The sequence below is a fragment of the Meles meles genome, chromosome 17 (genome assembly GCF_922984935.1).
Source record: "Meles meles chromosome 17, mMelMel3.1 paternal haplotype, whole genome shotgun sequence".
Lineage (NCBI taxonomy): Eukaryota > Metazoa > Chordata > Mammalia > Carnivora > Mustelidae > Meles > Meles meles.
In genome coordinates this window covers 39,621,060-39,635,185 of record NC_060082.1, presented here as the reverse complement: position 1 = coordinate 39,635,185, position 14,126 = coordinate 39,621,060, and the positions used below count along the sequence as shown (strand labels likewise).

General features: G+C 48.7%; 1 protein-coding gene across 1 annotated transcript in view; it reads left to right on the top strand.

Annotated features, from left to right (window-relative positions):
- The first annotated feature begins 9,441 nt into the window (after positions 1-9,441).
- The window catches only part of ENAH (ENAH actin regulator), a 134,844-nt gene continuing 130,159 nt past the window's right edge, over positions 9,442-14,126 (top strand). Inside the window, 1 exon segment of the mRNA XM_045983272.1 lies at positions 9,442-9,839. Coding sequence (XP_045839228.1) covers positions 9,835-9,839 — 5 coding nt within the window. The 5' untranslated portion in view covers positions 9,442-9,834.

Genomic DNA, 14,126 nt, shown 5'->3' with positions numbered 1-14,126 from the left:
TGACATGAGAAATTATTCCCTTAGTGCAAGCTGGCTGTCTATCTCAATCTTTTAAGAGGGTCCTCTAGCATGACAATGCAGTCAACCTGCTCAGGGAAGCAGAACGTGACTTGAGACCCTAATGAGAAAACCACTGAGGGGTCTGGCGGAGAAATATGCCTGTTGATATGTAATCTATTGGTTTTCCCGGACCACTTCGCCCCAGGTATGTATAAAGCGGTTCTCCTTCCCCGCCATCTGTCCTGCTCTTCCCTCCTCTTGACCCTCATGTCCACTTCCGTCAGACCTAAGTGTCTTAAGCTCTACATTTGCCTCTTACAGCCTCCTTGGATCTCTCCCACACTCTCACTTCCCTCCAGTCACGCCCCTGGATGGCTGCCTGGTACATGTGGAGGCCAAGATCTGAACTTCTGCCCTGAAACCTCCAGGAATATTCACTTCCTCTCCTCTTCTCTCCTTGGAGAGACATGGCCTTCTTGAACTCTCCTAAGGGATGACCTCAGTGTCTTGCTCAAATTGGAGAGAAACGTGGGTTTTAGCCCAACGCCTGCTTGGCTCCTTAGCCAGACAACAGTCTCTCACTGAGAACCGTGCCAAGTAATTCTGCAGATTTGGTGGCTCAGAGGGAGTTTCTTCTTCCTATTTAATTCTGCCACCAAGCTGATGGCCTAGGAGGGGAGCTGCTCCCATGAGAACGTTGAACTTGAGCATCAGCAAAGACTAGTCATGTCTTGTGTACCAGCTGGGAGCAGTTTGGAACATTTCAGTGAGACTTTACTGAAGATTTGTGGATAACAAAAGGAAAGTGAGCAGAGAGGGGACAAGAATGTCGATCACTCAGTTTACGAGTTGCAATTCTTGAGCCTGACCTCAAGCCCTCCTCTCTTATCTGCACACCACTGGGTAGCTCTACGGCCCTGTATTTTTATCGTTTCCTTCCCACTTGCCTATCTTGCCTTTCCTGCTCTCTTCTTCTTGGAGAACTGTAAAGTATAGTAACCATCAATCAGTGAGGAGCTGTGATGTCACCACAAGGATTCTGAGGTGTCCTCAGAGCATCCCTCGATATCGGAGCCTCGGCCAACGTGGACATCCTTCAAGTGGAGCAAGATCTTCTAGAACAGATCTCCACCTCATGGCAGCATCCAGCATTGTAATCGAACACCGTGGGAACTTCCTGAAGAAGAGAATTGGTTTATGCGTTCATCTTGCTACATAATAAACTGCCCCATATCTTCAGTGGCCTTACACTGATGATCATTGTTTCTCATGGTTCCATAGATTGACTGGGGAGTCATTTTGGTTGGGGTCAGCTCAGGTAGGGTTGGATGGTCTAGAAAACCTCATTCATGGTCTGGAGATTGCAGGCTGATGGTCTAGGATCTCAACTGGGGCAACTCTCTTCTATCTATGTCATCTTTTGTCTTTTGGCAAACCAGCCCAGCTTCCTTCATGCGTTCATCTCAGTTTTGGTTTCCAGAGAGCAACAAGTAAGGGCAGGCCTTTATATATCCCTGCTTGCGTCACATTTGCTATTGTCTCATTGGCCAAAACGAATCACACGATCAACCTCAGCATCAGTGTGGGAGACCAACCCAAAGGCACAGATATTATTATAACTATTGTAATATTATCTAATATTACATTATAATATTAGATAGATTATATTACAATATTATAATATTGTAATACTATAATATTATTGTAATAATACAATATTATAATATTGTAATATAATCTATCTAATATTATCTATGACTATTATATTATCTATTATGACTATTGTAATATTATCTATTAGTGTATAATAATTTATATTTATTGTGACCATTTTTATAAAAAAAAATCTCACCACATGGTGAACCCATGACTTGGTTCTGGCTAACTGGAGAACCTCTTGATTCAAGTCTTCATGACTGGTTCCAGATGGTTATGTGGCTCAAGCTAGTCCAGAGTCCCTGCTGGTTGGACAGACTGTCCAGCTTTTGGATCACAGGGCTGTTAGAACGTGAAATTGAACCTTGCACAGTAGGAGAGAACAGGTCATTACACGAAGCTGGAGATGGTGACATTGAGACCTGCATCTAGCCATCTAGCTACTCTGAAGACGATCCTTGAAATACACCATCAGGCGCGCCTGGGTGGCGCGGTCAGTTGAGTGTCTGACTCTTGGTTTCAGCTCAGGGCATGATCCCAAGGTCATGAGGTCGGGCTCTGCACTCAAGGTGGAGGCTGCTAAAGGCCCTCCCTCTCCCTTGACCCCTCCCCTTCAAAATAAATAAATCTTAAAAAAAAAAAAAGAAATACACAGTTAATTTAATTTTTTTACTTAAGCTACTTCAAATTGGGTTTCTGTCCATTGCGATCAGAATCCTGACAAAAGGACCTGGATGGAAGGTCAAAGCAGACAAGCTCCTTTTCTTGACCACGTTGCTAGCAAGGGTGGAATAGTTGTATTAGATTTAGCATCAAGGGCTCCTTACTACACTCCCCTTAGTGTCCTCTCACTAGAAACCCTATCATTAGGAGAGAATTAAGTGCCTTATATGCTAGGGATTGATGACAGATGAGTAGGAGTCAGCCAAGAGATCGAATTGCCCCATGTCAATAGCTTTTATGCATTTATGCTCACACCTAGACTGCTTTGACTCTCCCTTCCCTACTTGTATCCCCCCGTCTGCTCGTACAACAGCCTTACTTTGGAAAGTTCCGGGAGTCAAACGTGCCATAAACTATGCACTTGGCTCGATACAGCAACTTTCAATATTAAACAGACTGTCCTGTGCTTGGGATACCAGGGGACCATGAAGAATCACAGGCCAGCTGTCTTAGGAATTGTTTCTTGACTTAATTTGGGCATCATTCCTTAAGGAAGGAGCACCAAACCAGCCTTGACACTCAACAGAGGCCTGAAGATATAAATGACTCAAATAAAGCAGGTTGAGACTACCATCTCATTAGTAATAGGAGAGAAAATAAGGTGAAAAGAAGGAGAAGACCAGACTGTGAAACTTTGAAGGGAAATATTGTTAGCAAGTGAGAGACACTGAGTAAATTCAAGTTCGGTGGGATGTTCAGTGAAGGCAACATTGCAAAAAAACCCACACAAAAGGGGCTATTTATTTTTAAAGATTTATTTATTTTATATATTTTTAAAAAGGGGGTGCCTGGGTGTCTCAGTCTGTTAAGTGTCTGACTTAGGCTCAATTTATGACCTCAGGGTTCTGGGATCAAGTCCCACATCAGGCTCACCACTCAGGAGGGAATCTGGTTCTCCCTTCTGCCTCTGCTCCTCCCTCTACTTGAGCTCTGAGGGGGGATAGGGGGTGCGAAGGGAGAGGGAGAGAGAGTCTCCAGCAGGCTCCCGGAACTTGATCCCAGAACCCTGAGATCATGACCTGAGCCGACATCGAGAGTCAGAGAATTAACTGACTGAGCCACCTGGGTGTCCCCAAACAGGAGCTGTCCCCAAACAGGAGTTAAAATTAACTTTTAAAGAAAAGCTAATGCCAAGATGCTTGACAAATATGCAATGCTACCCGAGTTATACCAGAAAGCACAGATGGGAAACTAAGACAGGAAGTGGGGTTGCATTCAAGACCTTTCCCTGACTTATTACAACCATGTGGATTGGTGGTACATTCTCAGTGAGTACTTCAGTCCTTAAAAAGTAGTCCTTCACGAGAGGATATACCAACAGAGATTACAACTCTCATCCTAGACTGAGACTTTTGAGCCCAATTCCTTTGCAAAAGATCAAAGCTCCAGAAAGCATGGAGTCACCCAGGGGTTGTGGTATTCCCTGTCTAGGCTCTCCACTAACCAACTGGAAGATTAATAAAGAGAATGTATACACCTCTCTAGGCACCTTGAGGGTTTGGCCTCCATGTTTGTTGGTCTTGGCCGCCATGTTTGTTGATTGCTGTGTAGTCAATGAAAAACATACTCTAACATACTCCAACATATTCCAAGCATTTGCATATGAGTTTTTGTTTCACTGGGTTGGCTTAAGAAACCGCTCCTCTAAGCTCTGTACCCCCTGCGAGTTGTGTGTGTGGGACAGCCGAGGTAAAGGCAAGCTGAAGGAGTTGAGTTATCTCTGGTCACTGGAAAACAAACGAACAAACATTATTAGAGCTCTCTCATTTGGGGAGTCTTATTTGAGTGCTTCCATTGAGTGAGGTACCAGCAGGGAAACCAGGACACAAACCTGTGTCTAAGTCGGGGGTGGGGTGGGGTGGGGTGTAGTTTATTTCCTGCTGGGAGACCAGATGTCATGATTTACTGGGTAGCCTCCTCTTGTGGCTACCTGGGGTTGGTAAGGAAGAGGTAGATGACTTGAGAGTGTTTTGCTTGTTTTGTTTTTAAATATGTTAGTCCCATTTCCTAAGTGGATGGTGAGTCTTTTTCTCTCTCTCTCTTTTACTCGGAGGAAGTGACGTAGATGAGGCTTTCTTGGGCATAGCTTGAAAATGTGGCCTGTGGAATGGCTTTTCCAGTTTTCTCATCAACTGCTTAACCCTCCTGGGCTTTACTTGCATGAGCTATATGCCCAGCAAGAATGAAAGAATGGGCTCCACTTCCCAGGAATGTTGGGAGGATTTAATGAGGTATGTAAATGCCTCGAGGGTTAGCAAATACCATTATTGGACAGCCGATTACAGAACCACACTCATCGCTCACATTCCTGTGGCTCTAGGACCATTACTTTTCTCAGATGGGAGAGCCTATCCATATGGGCTTCCATCTAAAGCAGGGATTGTTAGCACAGACAGGAGAGGGGAAGGGTTCTACCTTTAATTTCTTTAAGTTTTGATTTGCAGTTCAATTCGCTGATTGCTGCACCAAGAATTCAGCCACCAACTACCTTGCTTATGGACTCAGCCTCTTCATATGCAGAATGGATATGACGTCACCGTCTTCCCTCCTCATAAGTTGGTGGTAGCGATCAATGATTTAAAGGGCTAAAATGGGTGGAGGTTGCTGCTTTTCTTTCAACTATAGGAAGACTTGATGAGAGGATTCTGGATTCTGACATTAAACTTAAGGGAATGAAGAGTCAAAGATCGTTTCTTGAATTAGATTCTGGCCAGATCACCGTGCTTAGCAACAGTTTCAAAGAGAAAGATAACTGGGATTTTTAATGAACTTTACAACAAAGAGCCTGGCTCTTGAGCAAAGCCACAGGCGATGCAGTGTGAAGCCGTGTGAACTCACTTGGGACAGCCTGCTCATTCAGGATACAGCCTCATGGTACTTTCTTCGCTACTGTGATTAGGCAGAAAATCATCTTTTCTTTATTAACTTTCTGCCTGATCCCCTTTAAGGAAAGACTTCAAGGTCAGTTGTCATCTGATTATAATGTTCCTAAGATGATTGACTGGTATTCTAGAGTCTGCTTACAGTAAATGGGACAAGTAAATCAATGCAAATGCAAGAAAGAGGGAAACCACTAGTTCTTCCCAAGCTACCGGCAGATCTTAGAAGACGTGAGAGTTCGGAAATGGATTGTGGTGGTGCCTCTTTTCAATCCAGTCTGTAAAGCACCATGATTTGATTGTTATCTAGAACTGGAGTCCACCTATTAAAAAATCTTAAAAAAAAAAAGGTGTCGGGGCGGAGGGGAATGCCTGTGTGGCTCAATTGGTGAAGCATCTGTCTTTGGCTCAGGTCATGATCCCAGAGTCCTGGGATCGAGTCCCACGTTGGGCACCTGGCTCGGTGGGGAGCCTGCTTCTCCCTCTGCCTACCACTCCCCCTGCTTGTAACTTCTCTCTCTGAAAAGAGACAAATAAAAAAATTCTTTAGAACTGGAGCCCACCTGCTGTATTCTTTAAATAGCACCTGTGGCAGGGGCACCTGGGGGCTCAGTCTTTGGGCATCTGATTCTTGGTTTTGTTTTAGATCAGGATCTCATGATGGGTTGTGAGATGGAGCCCTGCATTGGGCTCCCCTGCTTAGCATGGGGTCTGCTTGGGTTTCTCTCCCTCTGCCCCTCCCCCTCCAATAATCTTGGAATCACAGCCATGGCTGAATTCTGTGGAAATAACGTACTGCATTTTATCGAATATGGTGTCTACCAATTCAGTGTGACAGTTCAGGATTTTGGAATCTTCTGTCAAGTTACCACAGTGAAGCACTGAGAAAAGAGACTCTGGGAAGAGGAAATGAAATTAACTGAATAAGTCCTAATTTGGAAGGGAGAAAAATGACAAATGGAGAAAAACGCAAATGTCAGAGACAAATACTTTCCTCTCATGTCTACGTCTTCTGATAATATTTTAGGACCCAGATTATATATGGGCAGCTAGGGCTGAAAGATGAGTAAGAAAAATATCTTGAATCCTACTGGAATATCACATTCTCCATTATTTCTTTTTTCCCTTTCTTGGAGAGATAAACAATATGCCGTGAGCTGGTTGGCCACACAAGAAAAAATACTGATAATATGAGAAGGAAGCATACGATCATGTTCCCTCTGAGTGACCTGCTCTTCCCTAAGTCACTCCTGGAGAACCCTTTTTTGGGTGCCCGGGAGACCATGCCTACAATCCATAGCGCTGACTTCCTGATGGGTGAATTGCATTAGTCATTCATCCTCCTCATGCCCATAAATGGAGGACAAGCCCACACTGATGCTATCAGACGGATTTAAACAAGGCGTGTTCTGAGAGAGCCCTCCGAACCAGACTGACAACACTCCGGCAGCAAACTCATCTTCAGCAGAAGCATGGATTCTGTTTCATCTCACGCCTGGCTGCACACTGACAGATGTGTAGACCAACACCAAGACTGTGAACATCTAGGGCTTGGAGCAGACCTCCTACGGTCCTATCCAGCTGGGGTGCTGCTGGAGGAGGGGACATGGAGGCTCAAACACTTGGCATTAAGAAGAGAATCCATTTCTTTTGATGAATGGTCTCTTTATCATCTTTGATTAGAACAGGTGGACATTCCTTCCTTCCTGCCTGCCTTCTTTCACCTTTCAAACATCTGGGTGCCTACATAAAGATCAGGCATTGGGCTTCTGGCTGGGCAATGCTTCTTCTAGGTGTTCAGACCATTTTCGCCATGCAGCCTAGTCACTCAATTAAAAATTAGCCTTTAAGCAGGGTTTATGAGAAGAGAATCAGCTTTAACTCGGACTGCTTCACCCCGCTCTTCTTTTGTTATAGATAGGGGGTATGAGCGGGTGGAAAGAGGACTACACCTGTCCCTGGAAATCCTGGGTTTATATTCCCCCACAAAGTGGCTGTGTGACAGTGGGCAGTTTACTTAACCTCTCTGGGTCTCCCTTTCCCATTCTGGAAAAACGAGTGGGAGGGATTTAAGATTCTTTCCATCTCTAAAATTCTTTAATTCCATAAGGCAACATGTTCCACAAAGTTTCCTCTGTGACCAGAATTCGTCTGTGATTTCCCAAGCTCGAGCTTTACTTGGCCCCTTTTTGACTGTTAAACCAAATATGAATGAGAAGCAACAACATTTTGTCACAAGCAACAAATTGCCCTGCCACAGCATGACCTTTGAAGGTCGGGCCACCCATTGCAATATCCAAGTCCAAGGGCAACGGTATGCCCAACTCGAGAGCTGGAGAGCTGCCACGCCAAAGGATGGAAAGGGTCGTAGGCAGCCAAAACTCTTGGCTGGTACATTTTTAATAAACGTAGAAAACAAGAGCAGCCTTTTCCACTCAGATTGCTTAATTTGGTGCCCATACCATTGGAACGTTTGCTGTTAGGACAAAGACGATGTGATAGATGGCTTACTGAGTGCGGATGGATTAAATTTCACAAACGCAAAGTGGGTTATGGAGTCATCTGTAAGGCATTTTCTGGCAGGAGGAGGTGGTCTGAGTCATTACAGCAAAATCTCCACCCCCTTTGGGCCCTTTGTGAGAGTTTTCTCTGAAATGTAAGATTTGCTGAGCTTACTGTACTGCTGTGAACCGACCAGGGCAAATGGGTGCTAGTTCTTTGTGGTGGAGTCTGTCTTATTCATACCTCCCCCACCATGGCTCCGTGTGTCTTATTCCTTTTCCAAGAACAAAGCGTCCCAGCCAATGGTCTTCAGTTGATTTGGAGGATCCTCTTTGAGGTTGCGTGAGTTTTATGTTGATGGTCAAACGCTGCGCCTCATAGTTCGCAGCTATGGTGTCTAGGGGTGGCCAGCGCCCACCTGGCCCAGTCCCTGTGCTGCCTCCCTGTCTCTGCTGGCAATATGGCAACAAGGACACCTGACTGGCAAGGCTGTTCTCTCTCCGTGCTTGGAGATCCCCGAATAAAACTCTCTGTGGCGGTAAGCTGTAATTAGGTATGTGGGTGGAAATTAGCGTTCTCTGAGTACACCGTGTTAAGGCAGACGAACGGAGCTTTTTACTACCTGAGGCCACCCTGGTCCTGGGCCATAGCTCCAGGCCACTGCTTCCACAGGGCTATTGGCTTGGGGCTGCAGGTCCCGAAAAGAAAATCCTTCAGTACGGAAACTGGAACCAGGGGAAGCTTTTTATAGTTAAAACTGGGCCGCACAGTTCCATGAGAGACGAGGCAGGCATTGACCAAGCATGACTGTCACTCGCTTGCTTTGCTTCTGGAAGTGCACATGATCTCCAGTGTCCTAGTACAGTTGCAATTGTACGTCCATCTTAAAATAACACACCAAAACTTTTGAATAGATTCCTGGAGTCATGCTACGGCCTCCATTTTGGACCGGATGGTGCAGCGATCCGAACCTGGTTGCAGGGGACCTTTTCCACGCCAGCCACATTTTGTACAGTAGATCCCCCCCTCCCGCCCCGTCCCCCTCCTCCTCATCGTCGGGACTCCAGGACGCCTGCCATTTGTCCATTCTGAAGCCTTACTTGATTAGGGGATGTGTCTTTGGAGGCCGCCCCCCGCCCCGGGGCTTTCCACGAGTTTGAGGCGTCCGCACTCCGCAGCTATCTTTCCAAGCAGGTGACGTGGAAGTCCCTGTGAAAGACAGGGCCCTTGACCCCTGGTCGCGGGGTCCCCCACTAACCCCCCGGCCCGCGCCCCCCCACCGCCCGGCAACAGCCCCCCCGCCCGGGACCGCGTGCGCTCCCCGATGAGGTCATGCCCACCGCCGGGGAGCGTGTCTCCCAACTGCTGCGTCGCGCGGGCGGTCCCGGAGGACAATGCGGCCCCGGGGTCGTGATTAGGTGCCCCGCCCTCGCCCAGGCGCGGGCTTCGGAGCCCGCAGCCCCCGCAGCCCCCGCAGCCCGGGCACGGGGGAGCGCAGGCGGAGGGCCCGAGGCCACAAAAGAACTCCACCGAGCGCGCTCGGCAGACCAGCCGGCTCAGTCGGCCGGCGCGGGGGCGCTCCTGCCCCGCCCCTCGCCGCGCGCCCCCCGCCCCGCCCCCGCCCCGGGGGTGGGGGTGGGGGTGGGGGTGGGTCGGGGAGGAGGGGGGTGGGGCGGGAGCGAGGGCGGCGCCTGCGTGCTCCCCGGCCGCGCGCCCCGCCTCCCCGGCCCCGCGCGGCGCTCGCGGCTCTCCTGCGCGGCTGAGGCGCCGCCTGCATTCGGCCCGGCGGCGGGCTCCCTCTCAGGGCGGCCGGGCGCTCCCGCGGCGGGGACGACGCGCACCCGGCGGCCCGCCCGCCTCGGCCCCCGCCCTCGCAGCCTCCGCTGCGTCTCCCGCGCTCGGCCCGCGCCGCCGCTTTGTGCGGGGACATGGTGTAACGCCGGCCGCCGGAGGAGGAGCCGCGCGCCGGCAGCCGTCCGCCGTCCGCCAGCCGCGTCCCCGCCCCCGGAGGAGAGGCCCCGTCTCGCGCCCCCCCGCGTCCCCGGCCGCCGGGGAGCCGCGGGCAGCCGGCACCATGAGGTGAGGGCGCGGGCGGGGGCGGCGGGCCATTGTGCGGCGGGCGCCCCGACCCGGCGGAGGCCCCCACCCCCGGCGGGCGCCGCCCGGCCCCAGCGCTTCCGTCCCTTTGTCCCTGGGGCCTCGCTCAGCACCCGGCGCTGGGTCTCGTCGCGGCCCCGTCTGCCGTCCCCGGGGCCCTGCTCGGTCGGTCCCCTCCCCCGTCCGCGCGCCCGGCCCAGCCCCGGGATGAGGGATGGGGAGGGGGTCGCGGGCCCTGGCGTGCGCGTTGCCGGGAGACGGGTATTGTTCCGGGCGGAGGTGAGGAGTCGTGCGCCTTCATCCCGGCTGGAACCGGGGGTGGCGAGGGGGTGGGGAGGGCAGAAAAGTTTGGGAGCCCCGAGTGTGTGGTAGCGGGTGCCGGAGCGCGGTGGGCGCCGAGCGCTGGAAGGTGACCGGGCGCCTGCGGGGCGGGGGCGCGGGCGCGGGGCGGGCCTGCGTCTGGAGGGCGCGTTGGCGTCCGGGGCGGCCGCGAGGCACTGCAGCGGCCGCTCCCCTCTCGCCGCCCGCGGGGCCTCCCCGGAGCCGCGGCGCCAGCGTGCGGTCGGGAAGCGGGGTTGCGGTGGCCGCGCGGGAGCCGCGGTGGGCTGCGTGTCCCCCCGGCCCGCCCTGCTGGTGGTGACGCGCCGCGCTCTCTGCGCCCCGGCCCGCTCGGCGCCCGGAGCCCCGGGGGCTGGCGCAGGACTCGGGGCGGGCGGGCCTCCGGGCTTAGCCGCCGGGGGTCCCGCGGGGGGCTGCGCTTGGCCTCGAGGGGAGGTGGGCTCTCTCTGCCTTCGCCGCGGAGGCCCCTTTGTGCTCGAGATTAATGGCCAGCCGTTGCCAAGACCTTCATAACGCAGTACAATGAGATTTCAGCGGTAGAGCCTTCAGATTCCTTTGCTTTGCGGAGAAAATGTCATGTCATTGGGATTCTTTCTCAATTTAAGTAGTTTCCATTTTAAACACTAGTTTTCTTTATTTTTTTTCTATCCAGCTTGAACATTTTGCCATTTTTATTTTTAAATATGTTTTTGTGTGACATAACTGTGTTTTTCACTTCAGCTTACTGGGAATTTGAATTCTGTTTTCTCCGATTCCAAGTTAGAAACCCTCATTTTCTTGGCCTTAAAAATGTGTTTAAATCTTTTAAGGAAAAGTGACCCCTTTTCCTTAGTCATTCCACACAACTTATTTTCAAATGTAATGGATCATTTTAAAATGTAATTATGGCGTGCAGACCAGAAACAACATCTCTGAAAAATAGGGCCGGAAAAACTTGAACCATGGGTTTGAGCATTTTTTTTTTTTTTTTAAATCCGGGTACTGATGTCCTTGAAAACGCAGGAACTGTAATAAAACATATGTAACGTTATATCTTCTAATAGCATGTGTTGTTGATTTCTGTCTTAAAGACTCAATGCTGTACGGAGTTTTGCAGACCAGAAGTTACCAGGTGTTCCCCCCCCCCCCCATTTGGGGTAAATTTATCTCAACATTGAGAAATGTAGAACAGCGAAAACGGGTATTTTAAAATAAAATCATAAAGCTTTCTGATTCAGAAGTTATGAACTTAAAAAATAAAAAAGGTAAAGTTCTGGGTGTTCAGTGAAGTTTGATCCCTGTCCTGTGTAGTTGTCTGTGTGTCACAGGTAAATTACGTGTTCACTTAAAAATTCCTTTTCTGATGTAGAGTAATTTGTAAATTTCTAAGCTTCCTGCTCAGTTCCTTACTGAATTTGGAGTGGGATACTTTCCAGTAGCATAAAAGCAAAACATGGGTTTCAGGTCTGAAAGGTTCGCTCAGGTAGTCCACAGCGATTCTTTGTAGGCGAATTCTGAATAATTGAAGAGCACAAAAGAGGATCAGCTTTTCACTTGATAGGCCTTGGATTGTTTGGTAGGTGGATGGTGCAACTCTCCTGTGCACGTTTCCTTAGATCCCAGGGAGAGTAGGCTGCTTTGGTGTCGAAGTAAAAGGTTCTTGTGTCGCGTGCAAAAAGCTTTGGGATATTTGGTGCTTAAGAAACGGCTTTTCAGGTTATATTAATATTTGACTTCACCTCAGTGATGCTTTTAAGTACAGTAGGATGTTAGTGTTATGGTATTAAATTGAGTCTTTATATTAAGACATACTTGATGGTTTAAAGTCTGTACAGAAATAGGAACGGATGGGCAGGAATTTCCATGAAGTTGGTCAGAATTCCGAAGAGAGGATATGTTGCCATTTAAGTATTTGTGATAAGATCGCTCAGATGACTTCAATTTCAGGAATAGCAGGCTGGCTGGGTGTAATATTCCTAGGCAGAAGGGGAGTGGATAATGCTTTACATTCCTGAGACCATCTTTAAGGAATTCTACACATGTGAAAAGCTCTATATGGAATTACTGGTTAATACTTTGTTTAAAGAAGATTCTCTAAAGAAATGAGAAAGTTTCTCAGACAAGATAGTGAAAAGGAGGCCCCCCAAACTGGTAGTTTTGTTACCATAACTTCCAGCTTCTTGGTTCTACTATTTTTCATTTCGGTAATATTTCAAAAGAATAAGATGATTTGTGTTGGAGGTAGGTGTGTGTATATGTAGTAGTAATAGAGTGTAGGCCTTTTAAATGATTTTTTTTTTTTAAGATTTATTTATTTATTTCAGAGAGTACACAAGCAGGGAGGGGCAGAAGGAGAGGGAGAGAATCTTGCCTCCCACTGAGCACAGAGTACAATGCAGGGCTGATCCCACCACCCTGAGATCATGACCTGAGCCAAAAACTCAAGAGTTGGTAGGATGCTTAAATGGCCTGAGCTTCCCAGGAGCCCCAAGATCTTTTTTTTTTTTTTTAAATATTTACTTATTTGACATAGAGAGATATCACAAGTAGTCAGAGAGGCAGGCAGAGAGAGAGAGAGGGGGGAAGCAGGCTCCCTGCTGAGCAGAGAGCCCGATGTGGGACTCGATCCCATGACCCCGAGATCATGACCTGAGCCGAAGGCAGCGGCTTAACCCACTGAGCCACCCAGGCGCCCCAAGATCTTTTTTTAATAGAAGGAGGAGCTTTCTGATGTAACACAACTGTACATAGGCTAGTGGGTAAGAAGAGCTGGGAAGATTATTGCTTTGATGTTTGTGGGTCCATCCCGTATGTAGATAGTCCACGCTTCTACTCACTACTGTGTCACTTTCTCACCTTTGAAAGAAAAGGCGTGTAGGGTTGTGAGGCTTCATCGAAGCCACTGGCTAGCTGGGGAACCTGCAGTTAATCACGTGATTTCACTGATCCATGTCTTAAAATACGTAAAAAGGGACGGTTATTGACAGGGTAGCAGGGGTCAGATGATCATGAGAAAAGATGTAGAGCGTACAGTAATGTGGCTTCTCTTGTTTCGGGGCTCGGCTCTGTCTTAGACTAGTTATGTAAAACTTTGGGGTAGTCTGCTTTACCTTTCTGGGCCTCTTCTGGTTCCAGGATGGTAAGTAGGTTACATTTTGCTTATCTTCTCCAGATAGTGGCTCTCTTGTTGATAGGCACATAAATGCGTTTCTGGGCTTGGCGGGGGAAAGAGTGCGTGATGTCCTCACCCTTGGGGTTGCTTTGGGAGGTGTGTGGTCCCAGAGAGTAGCCGTGGGAGGGTTTCCTGGAATGTTTCTTGTCTGATCACCTGATCCAGTCCAGCCTTCTTATTTCATAAGTCAGGAAACTGATCTTTTACCATTTCCTTCCTGTGTGGATATTTAGAACCTTCTGGATACTTGTTATGATTTTTATTACTTTGCTTTATGGTAATAATAAGCTTAATGCACATTTTAGAGTGTCAAATGATCAGGGCTCAGAAGATTCAGGATTTGCTCGTTAATTGAGCAAACTTGTAAAAATGGGCATACCCTGTTTCTTCACAGGATTGTCGTGTTGAGTGTCAAGTGGGTTGTCCGGGAACGGATGCAGATACAAGTGCCTCTGTTCTCGCTGGTCTTCACTTAACACTGTAGCTGTTGGGTGTCTGACTTTCCCACAGAGGTTTATTTTAGGGGCAAGCAGCCAAATTTGCATTTTTGGGGGAATGCCAGCATTCCTTATGTAGGCATCGGTTTGTGTTTTAGATGTTTATTAAGTATATAAATCTTGGTAACAGTTTGGATTAATGGAGAAAATTTACTGACATTTGCACAGTGTTCAAGGGTTCGGGTACATTGCTAGCCTAGGTGGAATAAGCAGAATAACTAGGCGGACCCCATTTAGCTGGTCTAGAAGAAATGACATCCCAGTCTGATGGTTTTGGTTCCT